General features: G+C 38.4%; 3 protein-coding genes across 3 annotated transcripts in view; 1 reads left to right on the top strand and 2 right to left on the bottom strand.

Moving 5' to 3' along the window:
• Positions 1–1615: 1615 nt before the first annotated feature.
• il21r.2 (interleukin 21 receptor, tandem duplicate 2) lies at positions 1616–9980 on the bottom strand. The gene is made up of 9 exons (XM_058378452.1): positions 9580–9980; positions 9166–9289; positions 8824–8965; positions 8553–8713; positions 7901–8052; positions 5580–5760; positions 5383–5461; positions 4323–4395; positions 1616–4243 (listed from the first exon to the last, which is right to left on the bottom strand). The coding sequence occupies exons 2-9, from the start codon at positions 9221–9223 to the stop codon at positions 3677–3679; spliced, it is 1413 nt and encodes a 470-aa protein (XP_058234435.1). The 5' UTR covers positions 9224–9289; positions 9580–9980; the 3' UTR covers positions 1616–3676.
• A 133-nt stretch (positions 9981–10113) lies between these two features.
• il21r.1 (interleukin 21 receptor, tandem duplicate 1) lies at positions 10114–18088 on the bottom strand. Its single transcript, XM_058378451.1, has 9 exons — positions 17845–18088; positions 17394–17527; positions 17128–17236; positions 16714–16901; positions 16454–16608; positions 15634–15826; positions 14855–14930; positions 14224–14329; positions 10114–11853 (listed from the first exon to the last, which is right to left on the bottom strand). Exons 2-9 carry the CDS (start codon positions 17449–17451, stop codon positions 11173–11175), a joined length of 1566 nt encoding a protein of 521 aa, XP_058234434.1. The 5' UTR covers positions 17452–17527; positions 17845–18088; the 3' UTR covers positions 10114–11172.
• Positions 18089–22707: 4619 nt separating this feature from the next.
• The window catches only part of ube2ia (ubiquitin-conjugating enzyme E2Ia), a 23551-nt gene continuing 18796 nt past the window's right edge, over positions 22708–27462 (top strand). The window contains exons 1-2 of the mRNA XM_058377757.1: positions 22708–22853; positions 25389–25489. Coding sequence (XP_058233740.1) covers positions 25424–25489 — 66 coding nt within the window. The 5' untranslated portion in view covers positions 22708–22853; positions 25389–25423. The remainder of the gene's footprint in view (positions 22854–25388; positions 25490–27462) is intronic.

The following is a 27462-nucleotide window of genomic DNA, read 5'->3' as shown; positions in this document are numbered from 1 at the left end:
TGAAGAGAAACTGTAATGTTACAGCGTACAGGGACGTTCTAGATAACTCTATTCTATTATATCCTATTTTATTCTCTTCTATTCAATTTTATATAATTCTCTTCTCTTCTAATCTATATTATTCTATTCTATTCTATTCTATTCTATTCTATTCTATTCTCTTCTCTTCTATTCTCTTCTATTTGAGTCTAGTCTAGTCTTTTCTTGTCTATTCCAAACAAAAACAATGAAATCTAATTAAAATAAAATGAAAAGATATAAAATAAAGAACAAAGACAACTAAATTGATTAGAATTGAATAAACATAAATAGATAGAAATACAATAGAGCAGAAGAGAATAGAAGTTAAAAAATAGAGTCTCAATGAATAAATCTGAAAACAGAAATGGAATAATAAATTAATAACCCAATAAATTCAAATTCTATTTTTCACAAAGACAATCATACACAGTATGACATGTAGTGAGATGTTTTTACGACTGCCCTGTGCCGGAAACAAAAATCTGAAAACTAGAATAAAAAAATATGAGAAATACACGAAGAAATGAAGTATATATAATAAAAAATAAAAATAATATAAAAGATTATCAGAATATAATATGAAATAAAAATAGAAACTAAAAATAAACAACAATAGAATAGATAGGAATGGAATAAGCAGAATATAAGAATAGAATAAATAGAATGTTCAGAATGTTCAGAATGTTCAGAATGTTCAATAGAGGAGAATAGAACAGAAGGTTATTGAATGGAACCAAATAAACAAAATGGAACATAACACAACATTACATAATATAACATAATGCTGGAGAATAGCACTCACAAACGGACACAGAATAAAACACAAAATCAAATAGAATTGATTCAAATAGAATGAAATAGAGGGAAAATAGAATAGAACTGATAAACAGAAGCAAAAATATAACACAATAGAACAGAAACAATAAAACTATATAAACTGAAACAAAAACAGAACATTTGCTTAATTTTCTCTAAATCTTCTCTTTAAATCTTTAAGTGTGCAACTGCAGAATTCTTTAAATTAATTAAGTAATTAATTGGATAATTGGATAAGTGCATTATTATTATTATTATTATTATTATTATTATTATTATTATTATTATTATTATTATTATTATTATTATTATTGTAATAATAATAATAATAATAATAATAATAATAATAATGATTATTATTATTATTATTATTAGTAGTAGTAGTAGTAGTAGTAGTATTATTAGTATTATTATTATTATTATTATTACAATTTAACTAGAAACAAAATAGAATTTTAAGGAGTGTGTGTATCCTGCAGAAACAATCCCCAAACAAACCACTGGACATGTTTAAAAGGATCTGGAGTAGAAAGCAAGTTTCTGGACCACTGACCTCCTGAGGTGAAAATTTCTAAACTCACATTACAATCAAAATCTGCACACAGACACAAGTTACACACACAAACAGTCCACATACTTTTATTTTATTGCATTTTATTTTATTAATTTTACATTATATTCAAAAAGAAAAAGACTATTAATATGAATATAATTTATAATATTAATATTATAATATTATATAATATGAATATAACTACACATGATGTTTAGTCGTTTTTATTACTTCTTATGAAGAAATAATTCCTGAAATAAAAACTTGAAATCTAACAACTTAACACTTTGTATTATACTTTATATATCTGGATATACATACATGAACATAAGACATTGTACCAGAGCAACACTTACACAGAAATACAACACAATTCAAGTTGAGAAAAACTATATACAAACATTTTCAATTCTAATTTCCATCAGTGGTTCTGAAAGAGCGAAGCAGAGATACTCAGGGGACTGAGACGCATTACATTAAAAATATTTTGTCTCTACATTTTGCATGACACATTGCATGATGGGCCAGGGCTGTTTTGGCAGCAAAAGGGGGACCAACACAATATTAGGCTGGTGATCATAATGTTTTGGATGATCGGTGTAAGCTTCATAAATGGGTTCTACTTGGAAGGTTCTCAAGAGGAAGAGAGATCCACAGGAGCTCTAAGGTTTCTATGCATTTGTTTGAAAACCTAAAACAGTTGGATGGCACTGAAAATGAATCTGTGCTGAAAAAAAGTCAAGTCAGGCAGCAGAGGGCAGCAGATACCGAGGTCTAAAGCAAAAAATCTACTGAAAGATGAACTCAGAACTGTGGCACAAACAGACGGCTGTGAGAGGCTGGAACCTTGAATATGCAAGTGCATCTTAAAAAATTTGAATATCATGGAAAAGTTCAAGATTTTTTACTTCAGAAACTGAAACGCGTATATGTTCTAGACTTTTTTTTATTTTAATTTTTGATAATTGTGGCCTGCAGCTCAAGAACATTGTAAAAATGTATCTCAAATCATCAGAATAGTTCATTTCCACTTTGAGCAAATCACGTTTTATTCAGTAAAACTACCACAAATCTCCCAGTCAGGTTCAGTACATACTCCCATGATCATGGGGAAGACTGCTGACCTGACACTTGTCCAGAAGACACTCGCTGACCCTCCATAAGGATGGTAAGCCATAGAAGATCATTGCTAAAAGTGCTGGCTTGTTCACAGAGTGCTGTATCAAATCATATTCATGGAAAGTTGACTGCAAGGAAAATGTAGGAAATGTGCACAAGCAACAGAGATGACCATAGCTTTGAGAAGATTGTCAAGCAAAGCTGATTCAAGGACGTGGGGGATCTTCACAAGAAGTGGACTGAGGATGGGGTCAGTGCATGGAGAGCCACCACACACAGACGTGTCCAGGAAATGGGCTAAAAGTGTCAAGCCACTCCTGCACCAGAGACAACATCAGGAGCATCTTCCCTGGGCTAAGGGGAAGAAGAACTGGAGCATTACTCAGTGCTCCAAAGTCCTCTTTTTCAGATGAAAGTAAATCTTGCATTTCATTTGGAAATCAAGGTCCCAGAGTGTGGAGAAATAGAGGAGAGACCCAGAGTCCAAGCTGTGTGAAGTCCTGTGTGAAGTGTCCACAGGTCAGTGATGATTTGGGGTGCCATGTCATCTGCTGGTGTTGGTCCACTGTGTTTTATTAAGTCCAAAGTCAATGTCACCATCTACCAAAAGATTTTAAAGCGCTAAATGCTTCCATCTGCTGTCAAGCTTTATAGAGATGTTGATTTTCTTTTCCAGAAGGAACTGGTTTGCTGACCTTGATATTACTGTGTTTGTCTGGCCGGACAAATAACCTGACCTGAACCCTATAGAGAATCTATTGGGTATTTTCAAGAGGAAGATGAGAGACACAAACCCCGCAATACAGTGAGCTAAAGGCCGCTAGCAAAGCAACCTGGGCTTCCATTACACAGGCTGATGGCCTCCATGCCATGCCGCATTGACACAGTAATTTGTATAAAAAGAGCCCCAGTGCATAAATGAACATACTTTACTCAGAAGTTTGACTTTTCCATATTAGAAATCATTTTTGATTATCTTATGAAATATTCTAATATTTTGAAATACTGGATTTTTTATATTTTATCTAAAATGAAATTTAGAATTGAATTAAATTGTGGGAAAAATTATTATGTTCCCTATATGTATATATATATATATATAGTATATTATAAGACGTTCTGTAAAGCAGAAGAGAATTCAGTATTTACACGAAACTATCATTTCAGTCATTCTTCTATAGATAGCTGCAAATCGTCAAGAGTCACTGTGTCTACTTCCAGTGTATTGTCCTCTATCTGTATATTCAACAGCTCAGGTGTAGTTGTACCCTTTAGCCCTAAATTGAGACTGGGAGCACACTGAACGCTGCAAAACGTAGGAATAAAGCCGAATTCTGTGTTAGTTAAAGTGCAGTAACTCTGATTAAAACACACAGGGTTTTCTGGGAGACTTGATGCTTCAGAGGATTTGCAGATCTCTAGACTGGGCTCCAGGTCATCCAAAGATACACAACCTTCAGCTATGCCCAAGCAAAGGAGGGTTTTTTCAACATCGTGGTCGTCAGGCAGGAAATCGAGATCTGTACAGGCATTATTAGCAGCAATACGTGAGTCAGATGTCAGACAGGGCGGCCAGACTTCTTTTAAAGGGCTGACGTAAGGTGTGGGACAATGAGAATAAATGACGGAGGAACATTCTTGAACTTGCTGTCTGGGTGTGTTCTCTGTGATCATATCGATTTTGGAAATTTCCTCGCTGTAAATGTACTGCACGTGACCTTTGGATAACCAATACTGAAAAACAAAAATAACAAGTGGTTCATGGGCGTATACTGAAACCAAACGCTTGCCTGTTTGAAGAGAAGCCGCCTACCTGAGCTGTCAGGTTCATCGGTGAGACGTATGGAGCTGGAGTTTTTACCCAGGATATCTTTTTAATTTTCATTCTGGAATTAAAAAAAGCATCTCTGTTATCAGACAGTATGATCAGACCTCCACACACTCTCTGGGGCCCCTTTTTTTATCAAGTACATCTACTCTGTCAAAGCTTTCTCGCTATGAGTAATAAATATCACACAACTTGTCATACTAGAGATTACCATGTGGGCAGTCTGACTATTCTAGAAACTGGTTATCTAACAAACTGTAGATTTTACACAGAATGGTGCAAAAAAAGAAAAAATGCCTGGGTTTCTCCTGACACGAAGTCTAAAGTAAGTCAGATAATCACTCTGTACAGCCATGTTGAGCAGAAAAACATCTCAACACATCAAACCTTGAGGTGGTTCAACTAGAAGACCACACCAGGTTCCTCTCTGAATCTGAGGCTCTCCTGAACACAGAAAACTCACTGCTGAAGCCCAGAAAAACATCATCTCCAGCATGGGTGTCGCTAGGCCATTTTCAGGGTGGTTTTAGCCCCCCTAAGATTTCTACTCAGCCCCCCCTAAAATTCTGTGATTCTCCATAAACTGTACACAAATTCGTGATCGCCTTAGTCCCCTTTAAATTTCATATGAAAATGGCGGCAGACTTCGGCTCCTCCCCGTCCTTCAGTTTACCATCCTACCCTCATTGGATTAAATGAAAATCCTAGAATCTCCCCTGATCTCCAGTTTTGGAGGGTCTGATCATCAACAAACTGTTTCTATGCACACTTATTTTTTTTTTTAGTTTTTCACACCATTTTGTATAAACTCTAGAGACTTTTCTGTTTCCAATCCAAGAAGATGAACAGTTTCTGTAACACACAAACCAGACCAGGCATCAACAACCATGCCATGCACAGAGTCACTAAAGTTTGGTGTGAACTTTAGCTGAAGCACTTAAGCCATATCAGCACAATTGATGCTGACGTTTCAGACAAAAAAGCCCTTTATCATCTGAACAACAGAGAGCTTCAGAATCTACAGGAAGTGGAACACCGGGTTTACCTTGCAACAGGAAATAATAACAGAGACAGAAGTCCTACTGCCAAACAAATCAGAATGGCAATTTGCTTCATGGTTATTACTGTAAAATAAAAAAAAATTAAACAAGGTTCACATCACTTCGATGGAATTGGGTTCAGTTACAAACATTCAATAAACAATATCAAAGAGTCGTAATACAACGAGACAATCTTTCATACCTCCATCTACTGCACTGGCTGGTCGAGTCTTCCATCTGATTTCAGCGCTCTCATGACTCGGTGTCCCTTTATACCCATTGTCTTTCATCACCGTGTTGTACACCCTCGCCACGTATTCGGTTCCCGGATCAAAAACCGTCTCTGAGACATTGTAGACCGTTTCTCTTGTATGAAGCTCCTTCTGAAGAAGCACAGCAAGTGGAAGAAGCCATGATGTAAGGAACTGAAGTTAGGTGTTAGGTTAGAAGTGTGTTAGCCTTCGTATATGATCACAATTTAATCTAGTTTTAGCAGTTAAGGTAAGCTAAAGAGATTTTTTTTGGTTCTGCCCATAAATTCAGGGATTTTGGTCTGACATTTTCCATTTTTTCAAGGATTTAGAATTGTGTTTTATTCCCAGATCCTATGACAGCAGTTCTTGGTTGGTCAGATTTTGCCTGTTCAATATGGTGTACTTGTGGCTAAGAAAAAATATCCTGTTTCCGTGGAAGAAAAAATGTTAGACATTTTCTTTTCATATTGCCTGACAGGACTTACCTCTGCCTTATATCTGGAAAGAATAAAATCCAACATTTCTGCCAAATTTGTAAAAATGTGGCAACCAGTTTTCATTTTTTGTTGCATTATAAAACCTATCTATCTATCTATCTATCTATCTATCTATCTATCTATCTATCTATCTATCTATCTATCTATCTATCTATCTATCTATCTATCTATCTATTTATTTATTTATTTATAATGTAATAGCTTTTTGTCCTTTTCAAAAGATTGTATGAAACAGCGATCATGTTTGCTGTAATCCTTTTTCTTACTCTTCATTTTCTACGCTGCACAGATTGTTGATACATGAAGAATTTGTCTGTTATTTTTTATTTAATTTGTTTTAAATTCATTTTAATTTAATTCATAATCATAATATAAATAATATTTTAACAAGACAGCATGAATCCCCCTTTCTGAATGGAAAGGTAAGCTGAAAGGTCATGGCCAACACAAACAAAAAAGTTACTAGTGATCTGATGCATTTGAGGTTTAACATTTACGTGCCTTCACATGGTAAAATCTGTTTATTTTCAAATGAAGATTTCCTGAACTGAAACATGGCATTTCTTTTGCATGTAAATCAACCACATGTAAGAGCTTTAAAGCACGTCAGATTTTAAAGGAAAAAAAAAATTTTCCAGAAGAGAAATATAAAACTATTTAAAGATTTCACTCATTTACACATTAACTCTAAAAGGATCTGTTCGTATGTTATAGTTTTTCAGATGATCTCTGCTTGGTCTCGCTACAGCAGATTATCTGATCCACATATTTGATTTTGCACAGGTTTTACACCGGATGCCTGACCCAACCCTCCCCGGGCTCAGGACCGGCACGGAGAGTTAACCCCTCAGTGGCTGGGTTGCTGCTCAGGAATCGACCCCAGGCCACACCATTGGGTGAAACACTGTATATTTTTGGATAAATAACAAAGCCTTTATTTTGTCACATATACATTACCGCACAGTGAAATTCTTTCTTCACATATCCCATCCTTGGGTGTTGGGGTCAGAGCACATGGTCAGCCATGATGCAGCGCCCCTGGAGCAGGGTGGGTTGGGGGCCTTGCTCAAAGGCATAATGGGGGTAGCTTGGCAATGCTGGGGCTTGAACCCTGATCTTTCAATCAAAAACCCAGAGCCTTAACCACTTGAGCCACCACCACCCCAACGTCAAGCTGGACAGAATGGTGCCACAGTTTCCTCATACCCCTCATACAAAAATGGTTAAATAAATTGCCCCCGGTGTGAATGAGGGAGTTTTCACACTGTCATGTGGAGCATGCAGCTCAGTCCCGAACCCAAGACTTCCTGTAGGAGGTGGTGTGAGTTCAGACTGGAGCTGTGCTGCGATTCCCATGAACCTACTCGGGTCTGCACTAGTGCAGGAAGTATCATCATCGGTGGGAACATCATGACAGCGTTAGTTTTCACAACACAGGGGGAGTCAGGGGGACATTGTGGGACACAGAAGATGCAAATGAGGAGCCTTACTGTGCATTATAACACTAAGATAATATCATAAATATCAAATATGGTGAGTCAGAAATCTTCTCTATAGATATGTTCTCTATGTGTGTTTGTGTTGATTTAAGGTCTACTAGGGTTCAATAGTGAGCCTGAAACCAGACCAGAGCTGCACGGGGGGGGAACATTTACACTCAGATTCAGACCACAGCAGTGTTAAAACCTGTGTGTTAAACAGCACGATCTTACGGGTTTTTCCATTCTGTCACACCCTTATCTTATCTAAACTGCAAAATATCAGTGTCTTACCATGGCAGTTTGTCCCACAGGGTGGTACCTCAGTACATACTCAAAAGGCAAGACGGACCTGTAGATATGTTTCTCATATCCACTATTCCATGCGAAGGTGTAGCTCCCATTTTCATACTGCACCATTAGGTTAGACGGAGTGATGGGTTTAACTGTGAAAGGAAAATGATATTCAGGTTGTGAATCTGCTGTAGAAACATATATGTGACAAATAGCAAAAAAAAGCCCACTGCTTCGACTAAAGGTTTTTAACTCTGAAACATCCAAAACCTCTAGGAAAAAAACATCATGTCTCAGGAACACAGAGACGTTCTATTAACCCTGATTTAAGCAAGTGAAGAGTGAACGCAGAAGCACATCTTACCTATAAATGTGTTACACTGTGTGTATATACAAATATTATCTTCAGCTCAATCAAGATACATTAAATTGTTGAGAAGGACCGTAAACATCACTCATCACAGTCAGCTAACTAACTGTTTTCTAACATGGAGGTTTTCACGGATTTGTTCCTATTATTTTTGTTGAAGTACCGACCTCTCACTTCCCAGTTCCCACTTCCCAGTTCAGCGATGAGACGAATGCAGCATGGTTTACTGTATAACACTGTGATTATCTGTGAGAATGAGTGTATGAGTGAGCAGACACTCACTGTGTTGTGCTGGCGAGAAACTGGACTTCAAAAGTTTACAGCTTTGAGGAACACACAGGCTTATATCTATGGTGTGGTAATTTGCAAACGTGCTGTGATACATTAGTTCTGCTGTAAAGTTGCAGCTGTAGCCGTCCTTTTCCACTGAAAGTGAACAATATCTGTTTGGAAAGAAGAAAAGACCCCATGGTAAGGAACTGGAGTGTCTTTCTAAAGCTGGTAAGCTTTGTGTAGAAACAGATAATGGGACATTTGTAAAAGTAAGAAATACTTTTTCTTGTAATTTTTCACTTCAAATTCCAGCAGGTATGTGGTATTTTCTGTCCAGTTGTGAATGGCTCTGGAATTTAAAAAGCAGCTGACCTGCAGCCAATAATCGCTCTCGCAGACGAGATAACCTGAGCTGAGCTGAGCTGAAAGATGGAAATACAGAGCTTTGATGTTTGTTCACACAAATAGATGATACAATGGAGTGTTTTACGATTCGGCACTTCAGCTTGTAACTTAAATGTTTCACAGACTCCATACATGAGAAAACCCACAACCACTTCCTTAACACTTGTCACTTAATTATGAAGGAAAAAAACAAAAGCAAAACAAATGAATGACAAACCTTGAGACAGTTGTGTAAAGCTCAGTAAAGCACAGATGAATCCAAACTGGAGCTGCATTCTCACATGACATGATACATTCAGTAAATACTAGCCTGGAGACCCTGATCTTCAGAGTCAGTAAATCTGTGATTTAACAAAAATAATTCAACATAGACAACATGCATTTCCCCCTTTTTTTTTTAAAAGAGAAGTGAAGATTTTTCTTTTCTCGAATGAGTTTATTCAAAAACAATGTTCAACCACTTAAAAAGGACAAAAGACCGAAGGAAGCAAAAGATGAAAGATTTGCATAAGTAGCTAGTATATAAGCTTTCAGATATACAATGTACAGAAAGAAAGCAGTAACCATGCCAGGAAATGTATATCAGACAAATATTTCAGCTTTGAGCAGATTTAGAAAATGTGATATTTACCTTGTGAGGTAAAGCATTTGCAGGAGACTAAGCTCTCTGAGACAGCCGTACAAGTCTTTATATACACAGACAGTTCCTGTGTAAACCTCAGATTATCTAAAATCTCGATCAGTTAATGAAGTTCATATCACCACAGCTGGCTGCTTTGTGTCTTTGACTTTTTTTGTAGAATTCAGTCATTTTGTTCTATGACTACGCTGGTATGAACCGTTCTCTTAGTCATAAAACCCGAAGCAAGCAGGTGTGTGTGTGAGTGTGAGTGTGTGTGTGTGTGTATGTGTGTGTGAGTGTGTGTGTGTGTGTGTGTGGGTGTGTGTGTGTGTGTGTTTTCTTGTTTTTTTAAATTGACATATGAAGAGATTGTGAATGTGGCATAGCCTCAACTCCATCAACACATTTATCTCGGTACATATCACACGTTATTCACGTACACATTGAAAACATTGTGGGAAGGCAAAAGCTCTTATACAGCCACCATCTATAGAGTTCATCACATTCCATAGCACATTAAAGAGAGGACTGGATATGAAGGAATTGGAAAGAAGGAATTTTAATGGGAAAAAAAAACAAGAAAGTACCTCATGACATGTGAGGAAGTAACAGATACTGATGTGACAGTGATTGCATACAATACGCTCCGCATTTCTCTGTAGTGTCCCCGCTTTTTTATTCATATTTTTATTTAAAAGATCGTGTTGTCAAGATCTGAAGTGAATAGAGTTCTACTTTAGTGAAGTCAGCAATCATTACAATTAGACATTGGTATGAATTTTCTGGTAAGTTTTTTATTAAAGGCACATTTAAATTATATCCATAATGGATGAAAGCTATTGTTATTTTTTTTGTCAGTTTGATTGTGGAAGGTAAAAGTGCTACTGTATGCAAATGGAATATGGAGTAAAAGTGTGTGAACAGTGCACTTTATGGACGCTCATGAGCTGACCTTAATACATAGAAATGTACACCACTCTGTCAAAAAAAAAAAAAAAAATCCATACAAAATATCGATAAACAACATAAAATCTGCAGCTAAAATTGACCCAGATGTGATTTCTACTTTGCGTGAGTGTTGGAATACAGTCAGTAGCTGAGCTCAGCACATGCATGATCTGATATTTTTGCATTTCTTTGTCTATCAGATAAAGTCCGCTTGAAAAGAATGCCCATGTTGCCTTATCTCAGTTTTCTCTCCGGCTCAGAAAGCTTGATAAATGCCAAACTCTGGGCTTTTATCACAGGGCTGTTGCTAGAAATCTCTTGTTCCAGCACTTTCATTTCGTTTTATTTAAAAAAAAGATTCTGCCCAAAGTGATAACATCAGCATTTTTTTGTTTTGTTTTTCTTTTTTTCTCTTTAAGATTTACACAGAGGCAGATTTTAGCCAGCATGAAGTCAACCTGATATCGATTAGTCTGCTGTTTCTGCATGACTGGTTTTGTAGACTTTTATGCAACAACTGTTATGTCTGCAGCCTAATAAACAGGGCTGAGAAAAGTGCAAGCAGGTTTGTTATCGCTTTAAACAGTTCTAAAACCCTGTCGCACGTTAGCCTGTTAGCCTGTCAGTGTAGCACTGCACAGAAATAGATGTTTCCTACAAAGAGTTGCTATTTTCTCCTGAGGCTGGTATAAAAGCCACCCACTGCTTGACATAGTTTGAATGGGTCCCCACAGTGTCGCCCAGTAAAGCAGCATCCATTCCTTCTCCTCTTTCACATTCGGAGGTCACGGGGCTCGAGCAGTCCGATTCCAAGAATCCACTGTCGATGGTATCCAAGTCGAGGCCAATCTGAGGATAACCGTAATCAGAGTGTTCGTTAGAACCGAACGAATCCAGTGAGAGCTCTTCGCCGTTCTCTGCGTCGTTGCCCTGCAGCTGCCAATTGTCGAACCCCTGTCTTTCTGAGCCGTCCCTCCTGCCCACCTCTGGGTCCTCGGCCTCAACAGGAATCTCGACCGTGCGGCGATTAGTCTCATGGAAATCCGACATGGAGCCCTCCTGTCCTGAGACAGTCACTGTATCCATGGAGATGTGGCCCCCGGAGTGAGCGAGGCCGAGGCTGCTGCCTCCAAGGAAGTATCGCTTGGATAAGTCTGGGTTTATCAAGCTGAGAAGACTCAAGTCTCCCAGACTACTGCCTCCACTTCCCGGATCGAGGAGAAGAGGCCTCTGTTGCGGCGCGGCAGCCTGCTGCTTCTCACTCAGCACCTGCAGTGGAGCACTCTTCTCCAACACGTCAAAGCTGCTGAAGGTAAACACCGGTCCAACCCATTTCTGTAATAAAAAACCACATGTTCAGGATGAGGACAGACCTGAGACATTTCTGCAGTTATCACAGACAGAGTTAGAGACAAAGTATGTGTACCCCCGACCATCGTGCCCATATATGCTTGTGGAAGATTCCATTCAGATTTATTCCTCTTTGCTGTTATAATCATCTCCACTCTTCTCTTCTGTGAAGGTTTTCCACTAGATGTTGGAGTGTGACTGTGGGGATTAGTGATCATTCAGCTACAAGAGCGTTAGTGAGATCAGACACTGATGTTGTAAGAGTGAGGGGGTCTGGGGTTCAGTCTGTGTTCCAGTTCATCCCAAAGGTGTTCAGTGGGGTTGAGTCAGAGTCAGGGCTCAGTGCAGGACACTCCAGTTCTTCCACTCCAACCTTAACCTCTACACCATGTCTTCATGGAGCTCTGTGCTTTGTGTACAGGGGCATTGTCATGATGGAACAGGGGTTGAGTTCCAGTGAAAGGAAACTGTAAACTACAGCATACAGGGACTTTTAGGGAACTGTGATTAAGATTTTGTGGTAACAGATTGGGGAAGAAGAAGAAGCACATATGCATGTGATGGTCAGGAATGCACATATTTATAGTCATATACTTTACTTAATGCAATAACAACACAGAACCATGAAAAGGTCTCAGGAGCTGGTGGATTTTACTCTTATGCATAGATGAAGACAGGTCACTTTGATTGACATGGAGAAACCTTGCATAAGTGTTGCACATATATTTCTTGCTCTTTCATCCTGGTCATGTGAGCAGTAGTTTAAATGACTAACGTCTATCTCGGCTAATTCCCACCCACCAGTTAGGCAGCTACTGAGCATGAAGACTACCATGTTTCCTCTGACACACATATCGCCAGCCAACCGCAACTGCATGGTACTGCACGGGAAAGGATCCGCCCCTTATCAGCATGCTGAACTAACAGACGGCTGTGATTGGCTAGTGTCACTGTGATCGACACGGAAGAGGCAGAGAGAGAATTTGCACCTCTGACACAGACACCACGGTCAATCGAGTGTCATCGGTAATCGAACTCCAGGTGAACTTGAGATTTTGTCAATTGACGAAATGTTCGGAAAAATTTCAGAAAAAAAAACCCAAAAAACCCACAGCTACCAACACACTAAATATCTGCAACCAAAACGGACACTATAACTGTAGGAACTGTAGGAAACTGGACAGAATGTCTTCTTGTTCACTTTAAGATAAAGCACACAGAAGTAAGCATGTGTTTAGATCACGGTTGATCACGGCGGCTCGTGTTTATGAAGAGACTGAACCTCAGTGTATCATTTTCAGTCTTTTACTCATCTTAGTAGAATGGAGGATGAATATCTAAATCGAAATCTGTACTCCAGTTCTGAAACTAGCATGCAATGTTTTCGGGACAAAAAAAACCCCTCAATGGAATGTATTTGTTTCAGGGTTATGAGGGAATTTATAGAAAGACTGTAAGCGATGTCTTCAATAACCCAGTGGATTTAATATTGATCAGGACAAAAACAAAAAATAGATGTTAGAGTTATGACTGATTTTTCTTCATTCTACAGACAGGTCACATTAGGATAAATGTTTTAAATGTCATCTTTCTGAGTCAGAAAAGCAACGCTAATGACTCATTGCTGAAGTGAGATAGAGTGCACCAGAGCTGAGCTGGAGATTCAGATCACTGAGATACAGCCATCTAGAAGACGTTTAACACTTTAAGTTCGTTTTATTCCTTAACAGGCCGAAGTTGTCTTAAATCCATTGATTCTCTGTATGTCTTCTTGTCTAGCATGTCATCAGCACCGTTTCCACTGGAACACGTGTTATGATACAATTCACCTGCATAGAAGAATCTCCAACACAGCTAGTTAACATTTCTCAGGGGAGAATTTTTTTTCTCTCCTCAGCCGCAAACCACTGCTACGTACTAGCATGACATCAGAAGATAAAAGGCTTGAGATCTAGATTCTGTGAGCTCAAGACCGAGGGCTCCCCTGCGTTATCCAGTGGAAACTTCTTAAAATTTCCCTTTGAGTTACAAACATCTATATATAACTACCCACCTAATCTGAGTTTAGGGTTGAGATCAGAGTACTTTCCATTAGAGGGGAGAAGTGCTACTTTCATTTTGCACATGTAAGTCAGGTCCACCCAGATGTGAGTCTTCTTAGTGTGTGTGTGTTTTTTTTTTTGAAGCCCCTGTAGACTGACTCATTCGAGTCCCCTTTTAATGTGCGGTTAGACGACTTATGCTATATTTCACACCTAAATTTCCCTCTGACACAATCCTCTCTCTGGTCAACATCTGCTGCTGGTGGAGCTCTGAACCAGACATGTTAAAAACACAGCCAGTCTACTCTCTTACCTTGAAGTCCCCTTGGTAGGTGTGATACAGAGGTTTGAAGAAATTGTTTGGGTCCGGGATATACTGGATAAACGGACACTTAAGCTTCCTCGGCAGGTTGCTGTTGCTGGGGAACACGGAAAAGGGATACACAAAGAGTGTCAACTGATACAGAGTAAAAAATCAGGATTTAGAAGAATGCACACATGAGAGAGAACGAACTGAAAACGAGAGGTTTCTCGATTTGATGAGAACTGATGCACCTAACTAGGTGAAAAGCCTAATGCAGCAGCGCTGCATGTCTAACTTCCTCTAGTGTCTTGCCTGTGTTAATGCCAAGGCGGACTGCAAGCAAGCAGAACTCTGTGGTTTGGTGAACGTGGGAGGAACGAAAAGACGGCCATGTGTACGGTAAAACGAGTGATATCAATTACTGGAAAAGGAGGAGGCAGCTACTAATGTTCTAAAAATCAGCCTGTTCAATCACTTAGACCTCGGGTAATCATGAGAAAGATGAGAGATAGCTTGCAGAGAAACGCTGGAACATCGAGAACGCTCAGATCATTAGCATGTGATTCAGTGTGTCTCAGTTATAATAAAAAAAACAGGTGCATCAGTAGGATTTATTCATATGTATATGAAATATACTCACCAAATCCAGAGCACGAAGAATCCAAAAACAATAAAGAAAAGCGCCATCCAGAAGTATAAGAAAGGACTGGGCTGCTCTGTAAAGTATGAGACATAACAAATGAGAAAAAGGTTAAGTATAATGGGAGACATTTGAATCAGAAACTGAAGAAAAATCCTAATGAACCCTTATCACAAAATACACCCGTAAACAAAAACCCCAATCTTTCTTATATTCATGAAACACTTTAAAAACACCACAGTATCATAACATTGTGACAATAATTAGTATGCGTGCAAATGGAGAAGATAACGAGGAATAAAGTGAGGTAGTGAACAGAATAAAGTGAAGTGCAAACAGTGTTTAGTCTAAAATAAAGTCTTGAAGTAGCTTGGAAGTGTGAAGTACAATCTGTAAAGTATGCATGAGTCACACTTCACTATTTTTAACTATTTGAACTATTTTTATACATTTTTATAAAGATCCTGCAGAATAGTGTGTGACGCAGGACTAGTGTTAAAAACCTTCCAGTATTTAGGAGTTTAATTAGCTGCTCAGAAACGAAGCTGAAGCGCATGATGTGTTTTCCTTGCAAGCGTACGTGAGCAGAGATTTGTTCCACATCATGTCCTGACCTTCGACAATTTCAATCCAAACACAACTTTCATAACCTGATATTTTCATGAACTGAAAATGAAATCTACGGATCAATGTGTTAGACTACGTTCCAGTATAGATGTGCTGATGAGACATTTGTGAATATCTCTTTGAAATATATAAATATATATATATATACGGACCAGGCTTGAGGCTGGGGCAGGTGTACTCGACACTTTGGCTCCACTCGCTCCACGGGGTTTCACCGTTAAGGTTCTTCAACTGGGGGTTCACTGAGGCCTGGACGTCAACCACATATGTCTCTGGAGACAGCAGCTCACACTGAAACTCTAGGTACCTACGGTCCTCTCTCACAGGGTACACGGCCAACGGCATCTGCGTGGCATTAAAAAACAATAAGAAAATAACTAAATCAGCTTTGCATGATTTGTGCATAAAAGAAAGTCATGATACATCACATGGTGTATATATTATACATATATTCCTTTTTTAAAGTAATTTTATTTTACATACAATTTTCAATCCTACTTGCTTGTTGGAAATCTTGCAACATACGTGCAACACTGGGGATTTTTACCTACATTGTTATAAAATAATCCCCCTGCTTCATCTTTGCACAGATGTTCAACACTAGCATTTTATAATTCCCCTTGCTTATACAGATGTGCAACACTCTTTTTTTACCCACAGTCTTAAATAATTCACCAGGCTTGCTTAAATAAAATAAAATAAAATAAAATAAAATAAAATAAAATAAAATAAAATAAAATAAAATAAAATAAAATAAAATAAATTCTTTGTACAGATGTGCAACACTGAGACAAACATTTTATAAACTAATTAAAAAATTAAGCCTTGCTTGTTTTGCACACTGTGTGTGTGTGTGTGTGTGTCACGTAACATTAATGGTGTAACTTTATAAACTGGTGATCTGTCACAGAGTTTCAGTTCAACATTCAGTTTAATAATAACAACAATAACATTGCGTCGTGAAGCCTTTACCTCCTCCATGTTGTATTTTCTCCTTATCCGCACCCGGTACATCAAATAACCAAACAGGTCAATGTTCTCCTGCTCCTGATAGGCCATCTCCCAGGAGACGTTGAATTCTTTAGCATTGTTAGTTAGAGTTAGATTGAAAGGCTGCTTCGGCTTAACTTCAGGCAAAAGAGAAGAACACATATGAGGATAAATGTGAGATAAGGATCTGCATTATGAGTGGAATCAGGAGTCAAAATAACACAGCAACTCCAGACACGTACTTATCTGGTCCAAGAGCACAACACTTGAAGTGTACTCTTCTCTGCTGCTTTGTAAGTCCACTTGTTTTACTTTGAGTATGCATGTGGTGTCAGGATTTACAAACATGAAAAAGTTCTCTGGCTGCATGCTACACCACTGCTGAGGTGGTCTGATGACACATCTCCCATCTGTGGAGCCTGCCTCATCGCTGAAAACAAGACAGGACATGAATGCGGTGAGAAATAAATAGGCAAGGCGCAAATACAAACAATTAGCACTTTCACCTCAAGCTGGAGCGCGTTCAAGGAAAGTTCCTCGGTTTAATAATCATCCCAGTTAACAGTTTGTGTTAACAGAAATATATATAGAGCCTTATTTATCCAAAACACGCAATGGAGAAAAAAAAATACAACAACAACAGAATGATCTGATACCTGCAGTTGGCTTGAATCTCAAAGGACGCTGTTTCTTCTGAGCCTGAACACGAACAGTTGAGTCCTGAGATGTAGTCTGTGGTACAGTTAACATTACACTCTCCATCTGCTGCAAAAACACACACACACACACACACCATGCGCATTTCATTTCACTTCACTTACTACTGAGAACTGCACAAAGCTGCATATCCTTCTCATCCAGGATCAGTAAACCACTGCATATACTACAACTACAACAATCTCTAAGCTCTAGAAACACTTACTGTGATGAACAATTCCACAGAAGATGAGCGGGAAAATGGCCAGGAAGAATGGAGCCATCGTACAGAAGACACACACACACCCTCGGTGCTCAGCTCAGCTCAGATGCCCGTTACACATCACAAACACACAATATCTGCAAGTGAGGAAAAAAAAGCAACCAGGTCATATAAACATCAGTCCACTATACACACACACACACACGCGCACACACACAAAAAAATATGGAAGTGATATTTTTCGTTATAAACAAAAAGACAGAAGACCGAGACAGAAAATGGATGGACGGGAAGCAAAATTAAATTTTAATTCGTTTTCACTTTCAACATCTCACTTCTGTTAAAAAACAAAGAGAAAAACAGGAGGTGAAAATGACCAAGAAGAAGAAGAAGAAGAAGAAACAAACGGCGGTGTTTTTGATCTTGTAAACAGCTTAAGAAATGAAAGACTTACCTGAAGTGCTGTAATACTCCAATATTCTATACCAATCATATCCAAATCTTCCAACAAGACTCTGATCATTTATCTTCTAGAAACAATTTATCTTTCCACACATTGCGCTTCAATTTTTTTCATGGGTTTCTACATCAATATTCTGAGTTCTCAATGCTCTCCTATTCACAGATGAGTCCATTCACCAGATGACGTTTGGGACATGAAGGATGTGGTTTTGTGGTCTTCTGCAAAAGAAATGTCAAGCGCCTCCTTCTGTGTGCTCATTTTAGTTGTTTCTAATGTCACAAAAAAAGTGCAGCCTCATCGTTAACTGCTAGTGAGTTAAACATCTGACAATCGGCACTTTTTTCCCCCTTTTAGAGTAATATACATCTATCTCTAGATGATTTTTCCCTGAATGTGAGGTTTATCAGTTATCAGAAGAGTGTAGGAAGCTTGCACACCAGGTCAGATTGTGTAAAGAAATGTAAGGATATACAAAAAAAGTGGCTAGGATTATTCTGAATTTTTAATACTAAATGCATGCGCAGGTTCGAACCTCTACTGGGAACCTGACACCTTGACATGTTTAATTCACATTACTTAACAGTGAGTGTGTCATGATGTAGGCCTGCACATCTGCATATATGTATGTATATGTGTATATATATATATATATATATATATATATATATATATATATATATATATATATATATATATACATACATACATACATACATACATACATACATATATATATATATAACCTTCAGTAGGAAATGTCTGCAGGAAATGTTCAGGAAATGTCGTTAAAATTATGCAGGTGCTCCTTTTTTTGGTGACACAAGCACCGGTTTTTGTGGTTAGACAGTAAAGTGAGGTGGCAAAGACGCCAGAAGGCAAAGCTAACACGACGCCATCATATACACCATTCAGATAAAACATGATAGAACAAACACAAACACAACTCATTTCCGTGCTACAAGTAAACAAATTGCACATGCACAATGATCTGTTCAACTGTACAAAAATGCTGCGATAATATTTTTGACGTTTAATACAGTTTGGTGTGATACTTCACGTGTGTTCCGGTGTACAGGCAGATAGGAGATTCACATCATTAATTCAGTCAAGTTTCATGTCAAGTCAAGTAGCTTTTACTGTCATTTCAACCGCATCTAAAGCTGCTCATATACAGTAGCACATTAGTGCACACGTGTGTGTGTGTTCCTGCATACAGTAAGGGCTATATCAGTACTTCTGCAGCCTGTTTTGCTCTATATCGGGATTTCTACCAGAGAATCTCCCTCTCCCAGGAGAACGCTACAATCAACCGTTTGTGCTCGAGCACCTGCCTCGGGGTCCAGATATCTTTCTTTCTTTCTTTCAATTTATTTATGCATTTAAAAGTTTATCTCCTGAATGTGAGCGATATAACAACACAACAGACTGGGAATTCAGTGCAGGGAGTTTTCCTTTGGAAGTATTTATACAGCTCTGGAAAAAAATAAGAGAGCACTGCAAAATAATCAGTTTAATCATAGTTATATCATATCATAATCAATATAGTTATATCATAATCAATAATCATAGTTTCTTTATGTTTTTTTCTTCCAGGTTCATGTATTGGTGAGATGAACAGTTTTGTTTCATTTTTTCTGAACTGCAGACAATATTTCTCCTAAATTCAGAATATCACTATTGTTATTTCGAGTGTATATTTAAAGGAAATGACAACACATCAAAATAACCCAAGATCATGCAGTATATTTGCAGAGCTTTAATAACTCAAATAAAACAAATTGCAAATCATTTGTAAACAAATTGTGTTAATGCTTTGGCTAAATAACATTAAGAGATCAGTATTTGGTGGAATAACCCCGATCTGCATGTGTTTTGGCTCCATGATCTCCACCAGTTTCTCACATTGCTGTTGGGGAACTTTATACCACTCTTTTTGCTTGATGGTTTGTGACCATCCATCTTCCTCTTGATGACATTCCAGAGGTTTTCAATAGGGTTCAAATCTGGAGATTGGGCAGTGGGCTCTTATTTTTTTCCAGAGCTGTATATATTCAGAATTTTAAAAAGCTCAAGGCTTGGAGTCACAGAACATTCCTGTCCACCTGGGGTCATTTGGCTGAATCTTTGGGAATTCCTGCTCTATTGTTTCCATTAGAGGCCTCTAGTGGTCAAAAACATAAAATAGTAAAACTGTTTAACGTGACAGCACTACTAGACCTCTTAGATCTGTAATGTTATGGCAAACAATTTTTTTATAGAATTCTCTGATTAAACATGTGGTAAAGAACCACATACAGTTGTAATGGACAGAGGTGAACAAACTTTTGTCACTGTAGTGTAGATACATGTTTGATTCATTGTTAGTGCTGTGTATGCCGTTGATCTAGCCTATCTAACTGCTGTTTCAGCTCAAAGTCTTTTTTGGGCTACATTTTTTTAGTTCCCTGATGAGTGAGTACAAAGATATGTTGCAAAGAGAGAAACTGTGAGGGAACTGTATGAGGCAGTGAGGCAGTACATTCCTCAAAATCTAGAGTTAGGGACAGTACAACAAACACATGCACTATTTCTAGCTAACTTCAGTTATGATACAGTATCAGCAAAGACAGTAAGAAGTGAACAGTTTTGAACAAATTGGTAGGTTTTACCCCATTAAACTTCATGCATTCTTGTAATAACCAAACAAACAAAAATATGAATGTTATAAATTCATGTGTCAGTAAGTAATGCTTTCAGAGAAGTTTCAGCAACATTTGCACTCACATTAGCTAACAAATTTTCTCATGAAAAAAAAAAAAATCAGCTTTTATTCAGACCTTCTCGTCCAACATCAGTGCCTGACCTCACAAATGTTCTTTTAGAGGAATGGTCAAAAATTCCCATAAACACACTCCTAAACTTTGTTGAAGCTGTTATAGCTGCAAATGACGGAACAACACAATAAATTCATGTGCATGTAAAGGCAGACGTCCCAGTTTTGGCCTGGCTCGCAGTCTCCACTCTAATTCATACCAAAGGTGTTCTATTGGGTTTGAGGTCAGGACTCTGTGAAGTTCCTCCACACCAAACTCACTCATCCGTGTCTTTATGGACCTTGCTTTGGTCACTGGTGTGCAGTCATGTTGGAACAGGAAGGGGTCATCCCCAAACTGTTCCCACAAAGTTGGGAGAATGAAATTGTCCAAAATGTCTGGATATGAAGCATTAAGAGTTCCTTTCACTGGAACTAAGGGGCTGAGCCCAACCCCTGAAAAACAACACCTGAACTCAATAATTTATAGGGGTGGCCCAAAACTTTTGCCAATATAGTGTATGTTAAACAGAACAGAAATATATAGATTGAAAAATATTTCTTGCTTTGGGAATAAATAATTTTTATATATGGACGTGAGATTTTTTTGCTGTGAGCTGAATTTGATGTATGTGTATGTGACTTCAGACAGAGAAGTGAAATACACTGCAATGTGTGAAAAGCATGAGTAAACCTTTTAAAACAGACACACACACACACCCAGTTCTGTTTGCTCGGGTGATTTTTATTATTATTCCAATCATTTTATCTCTCATGGTATTCCTGATGGGGCAGCATGGTAAGCACTGCAAGAAGGTCCTGGGTTCGAATCCCGGGTTCGAACAGGAAGGGGCTTTTCTGTGCGGAGTTTGCATGTTCTCCTGCGTGGGTTTACTCCGGGTACTCTGGTTTCCTCCCACAGTCCAAAAACATGTACATTAGGTTGATTGGTAATTCTAAATTGCCCAAAGGAGTGAGTGGGAGTGTGTGTGGTTGTCTGTCTATATGTGTGGCCCTGCGATGGACTGGTGATCACAGGGACTGGCCTTTCACCCAATGTGTGCTGGGATAGACTCCAGCAGATCCCCGTGACCCTAATTAGGAATAAAGTGGGTATAGACGATGGATGGATGGATGTTATTTCTTTGTTTTTCATGCCAGTTTATTTCGGTTTAATGCTGAATTAGCTGCAAATCAAACCAAACAGCACACACACACACACACACACACACACACACACCAAAAGTATTGATTTCACTCAGATTCTGACTAATAGATGTGAAAGTGCTCTATTTGATATTTGAGTGGAATTGCTATTTAATCACATGAAATTAATACAAAAAAATAAAAATAATAACAGAAACGGAGAAAAGGGGCTAACTGAAGCTGAAATGTAAAAAAATAAAAAATAAAAACAGCCATTTAAACAGTGTGTTCATTTTTTTTGTTTGTTTATTTCTAGCACCAAAAATGACAGGCTATATCATTTGCTTTCGAATTTAATTAATCTCCAAATGAAAAAATATATATATAAAAAATAAACATTTATTTGATTAGCTTTAGCACACGCGCTAACTCCATTCTATCTAAGTTTGTGAGTGACCGTTAAAAACTTCTTCTCAGCCAACGGTGACGTCACTAAGAGGCGGGGTTTACTGGGTTCAGGGCGCCATTTTGAACAGAGTTGTGAGCGAGCTGCGTGTGTGGGCCGGTTTATCGCCTGACAGATGGCACGTCCACACTTTATAATAATTTTTCATTTAAAATGCTGCATATTAGAGCTAAATAAATGAATAATAAGTGAATTAAAACATGTCAACTGGTTGCCTACGATTTGTACCCCTAACTCTTTCTCCGCCAAACAGTTTAATTGTTTTTTTTTTATTATTAATAATTTTTATACCTGCTAGCGTGCTTATTTTTCTTCTTTATGGATAAATTTCAGGATGTAAGTGTTTACATAAATAAATGCATTTAAAAACATTCCACGTGAATAAAAGGGTCGACAATTAATTATTATTTTTTTTTTTTTACTCAGGCACGTGTAAGTGTCCTCACGGGTCCTAATGATCCTATGTTTTTACAGGAGGGAAACTTCGCTATCCTGCAAAGCTACAGCTACAAACAGTTTGGAGTTTCATTCACCTTCCTTTAAAAACAGTAGCGCTCTGGAAAGAGAGAATACGGTTTATAAAAAATCTAAGTAAAGGTAAGAGTGAAACGGGTGCAAAAAAAGAAAATATTAATAAGTTCCCGGGTGAATGTGGGGTTTGGTTTTGTAATTTCGTTAGCCGGGATGCTAGCTTTCTGTTAGCGCTGGGTTTACCGTAATTGAGCATCTTCGTTAGCGAACTACCTGACTACACACACGCACACACACACACACACACACACACACACACACACGGATAATTTCTTCTTCTTTGCCAATAAAGGTCTCGTTTGAACATTTTCAGCTATCCTGCGATGTAGTGCGAGGGAACGAGATTACAGTGTGAGATAGGCTTGTTTGTTTGTTTGTTTGTTTGTTTTTTAATTCAACTAGGAATTCTCTTGAGATGATAAACCCCACTGGCGATCTGGCTGAAATGGCCTTACAGTTACAAACATCCCATCACACACACACACACACACACACACACACACACACACACACACCGATCAGCCATAACATTATGACCACCGACAGGTGAAGTGAATAACACTGATGATCTCCTCATCATGGCATCTGTTAGTGGGTGGGATATATTAGGCAGCAAGTGAACATTTTGTCCTCAAAGGTTGTGTTAGAAGCAGGAAAAATGGACAAGTCTAAGGATTTGAGTGAATTTCACGAAGGGCCAAATTGTGATGGCTAGACCACTGGATCAGAGCATCTCCAAAACTGCAGCTCTTGTGGGGTGTTCCCGGTCTGCAGTGGTCGGTATCTATCAAAAGTGTCCTTTAAGTCTTGTAACTTGCGAGGTGGGGCTAACATGCAATCCTTAAATGATCAGCTACTAACATCTTGGTGCCAGATTCCACAGCACACCTTCAGGGATCTAGTAATGTCCATGCCTCGACAGGTCAGGGCAGTTTTGGCAGCAAAAGGCAGACCAACACAATATTAGGCAGGTGGTCATAATGTTATGGTGGATCATTACTAAAATTCACATTAAAAAATCACCCACATACATAGGTAAGAAAACAGAATTATATCCGATTATAAAAGTAGAAATAAATGCACTTTCCACTTCAGCAGGAATGCTGGCTGTAGTACAGAAGCCTGCAGATAAAAGTCAATTAAAATAATGTGGATTTGTAATAATGCTAAAATCTAGTGATCTGAAATCAATCACATGTCTGTGGTTATTTATTTATTTGTTTTGAATAAACCTGCGTAGACTTCAGCTGTTCTTTCAGTGTTCAGGTTTTGCTGCAGAAGAGCTGCGAGTTCTGTACATCTATGATCTCAAGAGAGCTTAAATCTCAAGTTTTTCTCATGATGTTAAAATGCATGATTAGGCGTGTGGTTTTTTGATGTAAACAGACCAATATGTGACAATATGGATACTGAAGCGGTAGAGTTATCGCCTAGGACTTATCCTGAGCTCGAGTCACTGCGTAGAGTTTAGCTTTATTTTTCCCCAAATTTCCTCAAGATCATCAAGATCCTCTTTCTTTCCTTCCTTCCCTCCCTCCCTCCCTTCCTTCTTTCTTCTGTTTTTCCTTCCTCCCTTCCTTCCTTACTTCCTTCCCTCATTCCTTGCTTCCTTGCTTCCCAGTCCATCACGAGTCAGAAATGGGACTGAGGTGTCTCCATGGTTACTGCATGATGTTTGAGAGATGTAGCCTTAATGGTTTGTGGCTCGCAAACAAAATGCGAATCTTTAGGAAGGAATATAATGACAGCAGAATCAGTGTAACGCTGCTGTGAGGCGCCGTGTAACAACCTGCGGGTAACAACCACCTCAGAACATTACTGCTGCATCATCTCGGAAAACTTTATCTGTAAGTCACTACAATAACTTATTTCACCAACTTTAAAAGAGTGGGGAGTTAAAATGGATTAATGAAACAACACTGTTATTATTAGGGGTGTGTGTGTGTGTGTGTACACACAACTGAGAAATATAACAAGAAAGTTTTCCTGAAACGCTCAGTATCGCAAAACATTTCATAACACAACAAAAGCCAAAAACCAGACGAGAAATATTCAGCTCACCATTCAGAATAAAATCATTTGACACTTCCTCAGACTGGTGTACAAATCCAGGTCACACCACAGCCTCCTTTATTTAAACTTGTCATTTCATAACTTTCACACAAAAACAGAGGCAGCGTAGTCAAGTTGACAGTCATTTTTCAGTCTATATGCCGTCACACACACACTCTCTCTTACTTCCCATTAGAGGCAGAGAGGTCACGTCTTTCTCATCCACTCGCTCTAGTCATATCTGTGTTAGGATCTGGTTCCCCCCACACTTGCACACGCACTCCATGCTAACAAGCTCACGTTAGCAGTGTGTTAGTGTGTTTCCTTATATAGAACGTGATAAAGCCTGTATTTTAATTCACTGAGGAAAAAATTGTTTTATTTTGGTCACTATAGAGCCTAGGGGCGGAGCGTCATAAAACAACACAAAACAAAAATGATCTAATGTACCTTTAGTGCTTTCTGTCTGGATAATAAACAGATTCGTGGATTTTGTTTCATGATCTTTCTCACTAATTGGCTTTTTCTTCTTTTTTCTCTCCCCTGCAGGTTTGTATCAGTCAGTTTAAGGAGTTGCTACAGTCATGTCCGGTATAGCTCTCAGTCGCCTTGCTCAGGAACGAAAGGCTTGGCGGAAAGATCATCCGTTTGTAAGTAAACTGGAATTCGCATCATATTGGGAATGTGGGAGAAGGTTTGGTCACGGATAAGGAATGATAAGGATCCTGGAGGTTTAATATCTGCTGATAGACGTGACAAAGGACCTGAATCTTCTGTTAGAGCTGAGTTTTACCAAAAATGTATAAAGACTGCAAAAAGAACCGGGATAAAGGAACTAAAGCTTATTGTCATTATTTTTAAATATATGTATATGTACACACACACACACACACACCCACCCACCCTGATCAGGCATAACATTATGACCACCTGCCTAATATAGTGTTGGTCCCTTTTGCTGCCCTGACCCGTCCTGCACTGTGTATTCTGACCCCTTTCTATCAGAACCAGCATTAACTTCTTCAGCAATTTCATCAACAGTAGCTCGTCTGTTGGATCAGATCACACGGGCCAGCCTTCACTCCCCACGTGCATCAATGAGCCTTGACCGCCCATGACCCTGTCACCGGTTCACCACTGTTCCTTCCTTGGACCACTTTTGATAGATACTGACCACTGCAGACCGGGAACACCCCACAAGAGCTGCAGTTTTGGAGATGCTCTGATCCAGTGGTCTAGCCATCACAATTTGGCCCTTCATCAAACTCGCTCAAATCCTTACGCTTGTCCATTTTCCCCGTTTCTAACATCAACTTTGACACATCAACACATGAAATTTTCACCTGATGTTGTTAACACGTGCAAAGAAATCAAACTATGGATGTCCATAAATTAAGTTATGTGTAATACTGTGAAATGACACAGGGATAAAGTATTGAACACATGAAGAAAGGGAGGTGTAAAAGGCATGGAAAGCCCAGACCCCAGCTGAAGTATGGAAATAACAAAAGATCAGAGTTTATAGAGGATTTGAAGACTGTTGGTGTGGAAGAATGGGCCAGAATCACAGCTGAGCAATGCGTGTAGCTAGTTCCTCCATACAGGAGGTGTCTTGCTTTTGTACAAAGTATTAAATAAATTTCAGTAAGCGTGTTCAATACTTTTTCCCTCGTGTCATTTCACATTATTACACATGACCTAATTTATGGACGTCTGTGGTTTGATTTCTTTGCATGTGTAGATTGAATCTGGTGAAAATTTCACATCAATAACACCTTTAGAATGACATTTAATATATAAGAAAAAATGGTGACATGTTCAATACTTATTTTACCCCCTGCATACATACACTGATCAGGTATAACATTGTGAGCAGTGAGAGGTGACGTGAATAACACTGATGATCTCCTCATCATGGCACCTGTTAGTGGGTGGGATATATTAGGCAGCAGGTTAACATTTTGTCCTCAAAGTTGATGCGTTAGAAGCAGGAAAAATGGACAAGGCTCATTGATGCACGTGGGGAGAGAAGGCTGGCCCGTGTGATTCGATCCAACAGACGAGCTACTGTTGCTCAAACTGCTGAAGTTGTTAATGCTGGTTCTGATAGAAAGGTGTCAGAATACACGGTGCATGATGGGTCAGGGCTGTTTTGGCAGCGCAAAGGAGGACTAACAGAATATTAGGCAGGTGGTCATAATGTTTTGGATGATTGGTGTAAGTTTCTAATTTAACAACATTAAAGATTTAACAGTCAAACTATTAAGTAGTTTTTTTTTTTTTTTAACTAAACAAAAATTCAGAGTGATACGATAAAATCATCAGGATTCTCTAAACTAGTTTCCTGGTGTACACAATGATATGTAATAATGATTTACTCTTGATAATATAAATAAGTATCATGTCCATGTTGTGGCTACTGTCTTGTATTGTCTGTTGGTCCCTAATAACAAAAAAAACCTAAAAGAGGAATTAAATTTATTTAAAAAAATCCAAACTTTTTATTTTTAAAGAATTTTAAAACATAAACATAAAATGAACATTAAATGAGCAGTTGCCAGGGAGTTAACTTTTTTTTAATGAATATATCATTTAATTTTACATTTTATGTGTAATATATGAG

This window comes from Hemibagrus wyckioides, linkage group LG24 (genome assembly GCF_019097595.1).
Source record: "Hemibagrus wyckioides isolate EC202008001 linkage group LG24, SWU_Hwy_1.0, whole genome shotgun sequence".
In the NCBI taxonomy this organism is placed as follows: domain Eukaryota; kingdom Metazoa; phylum Chordata; class Actinopteri; order Siluriformes; family Bagridae; genus Hemibagrus; species Hemibagrus wyckioides.
The sequence above is the reverse complement of the archived record's forward strand: the minus strand, read 5'-3'. Positions and strand labels throughout refer to the sequence as shown.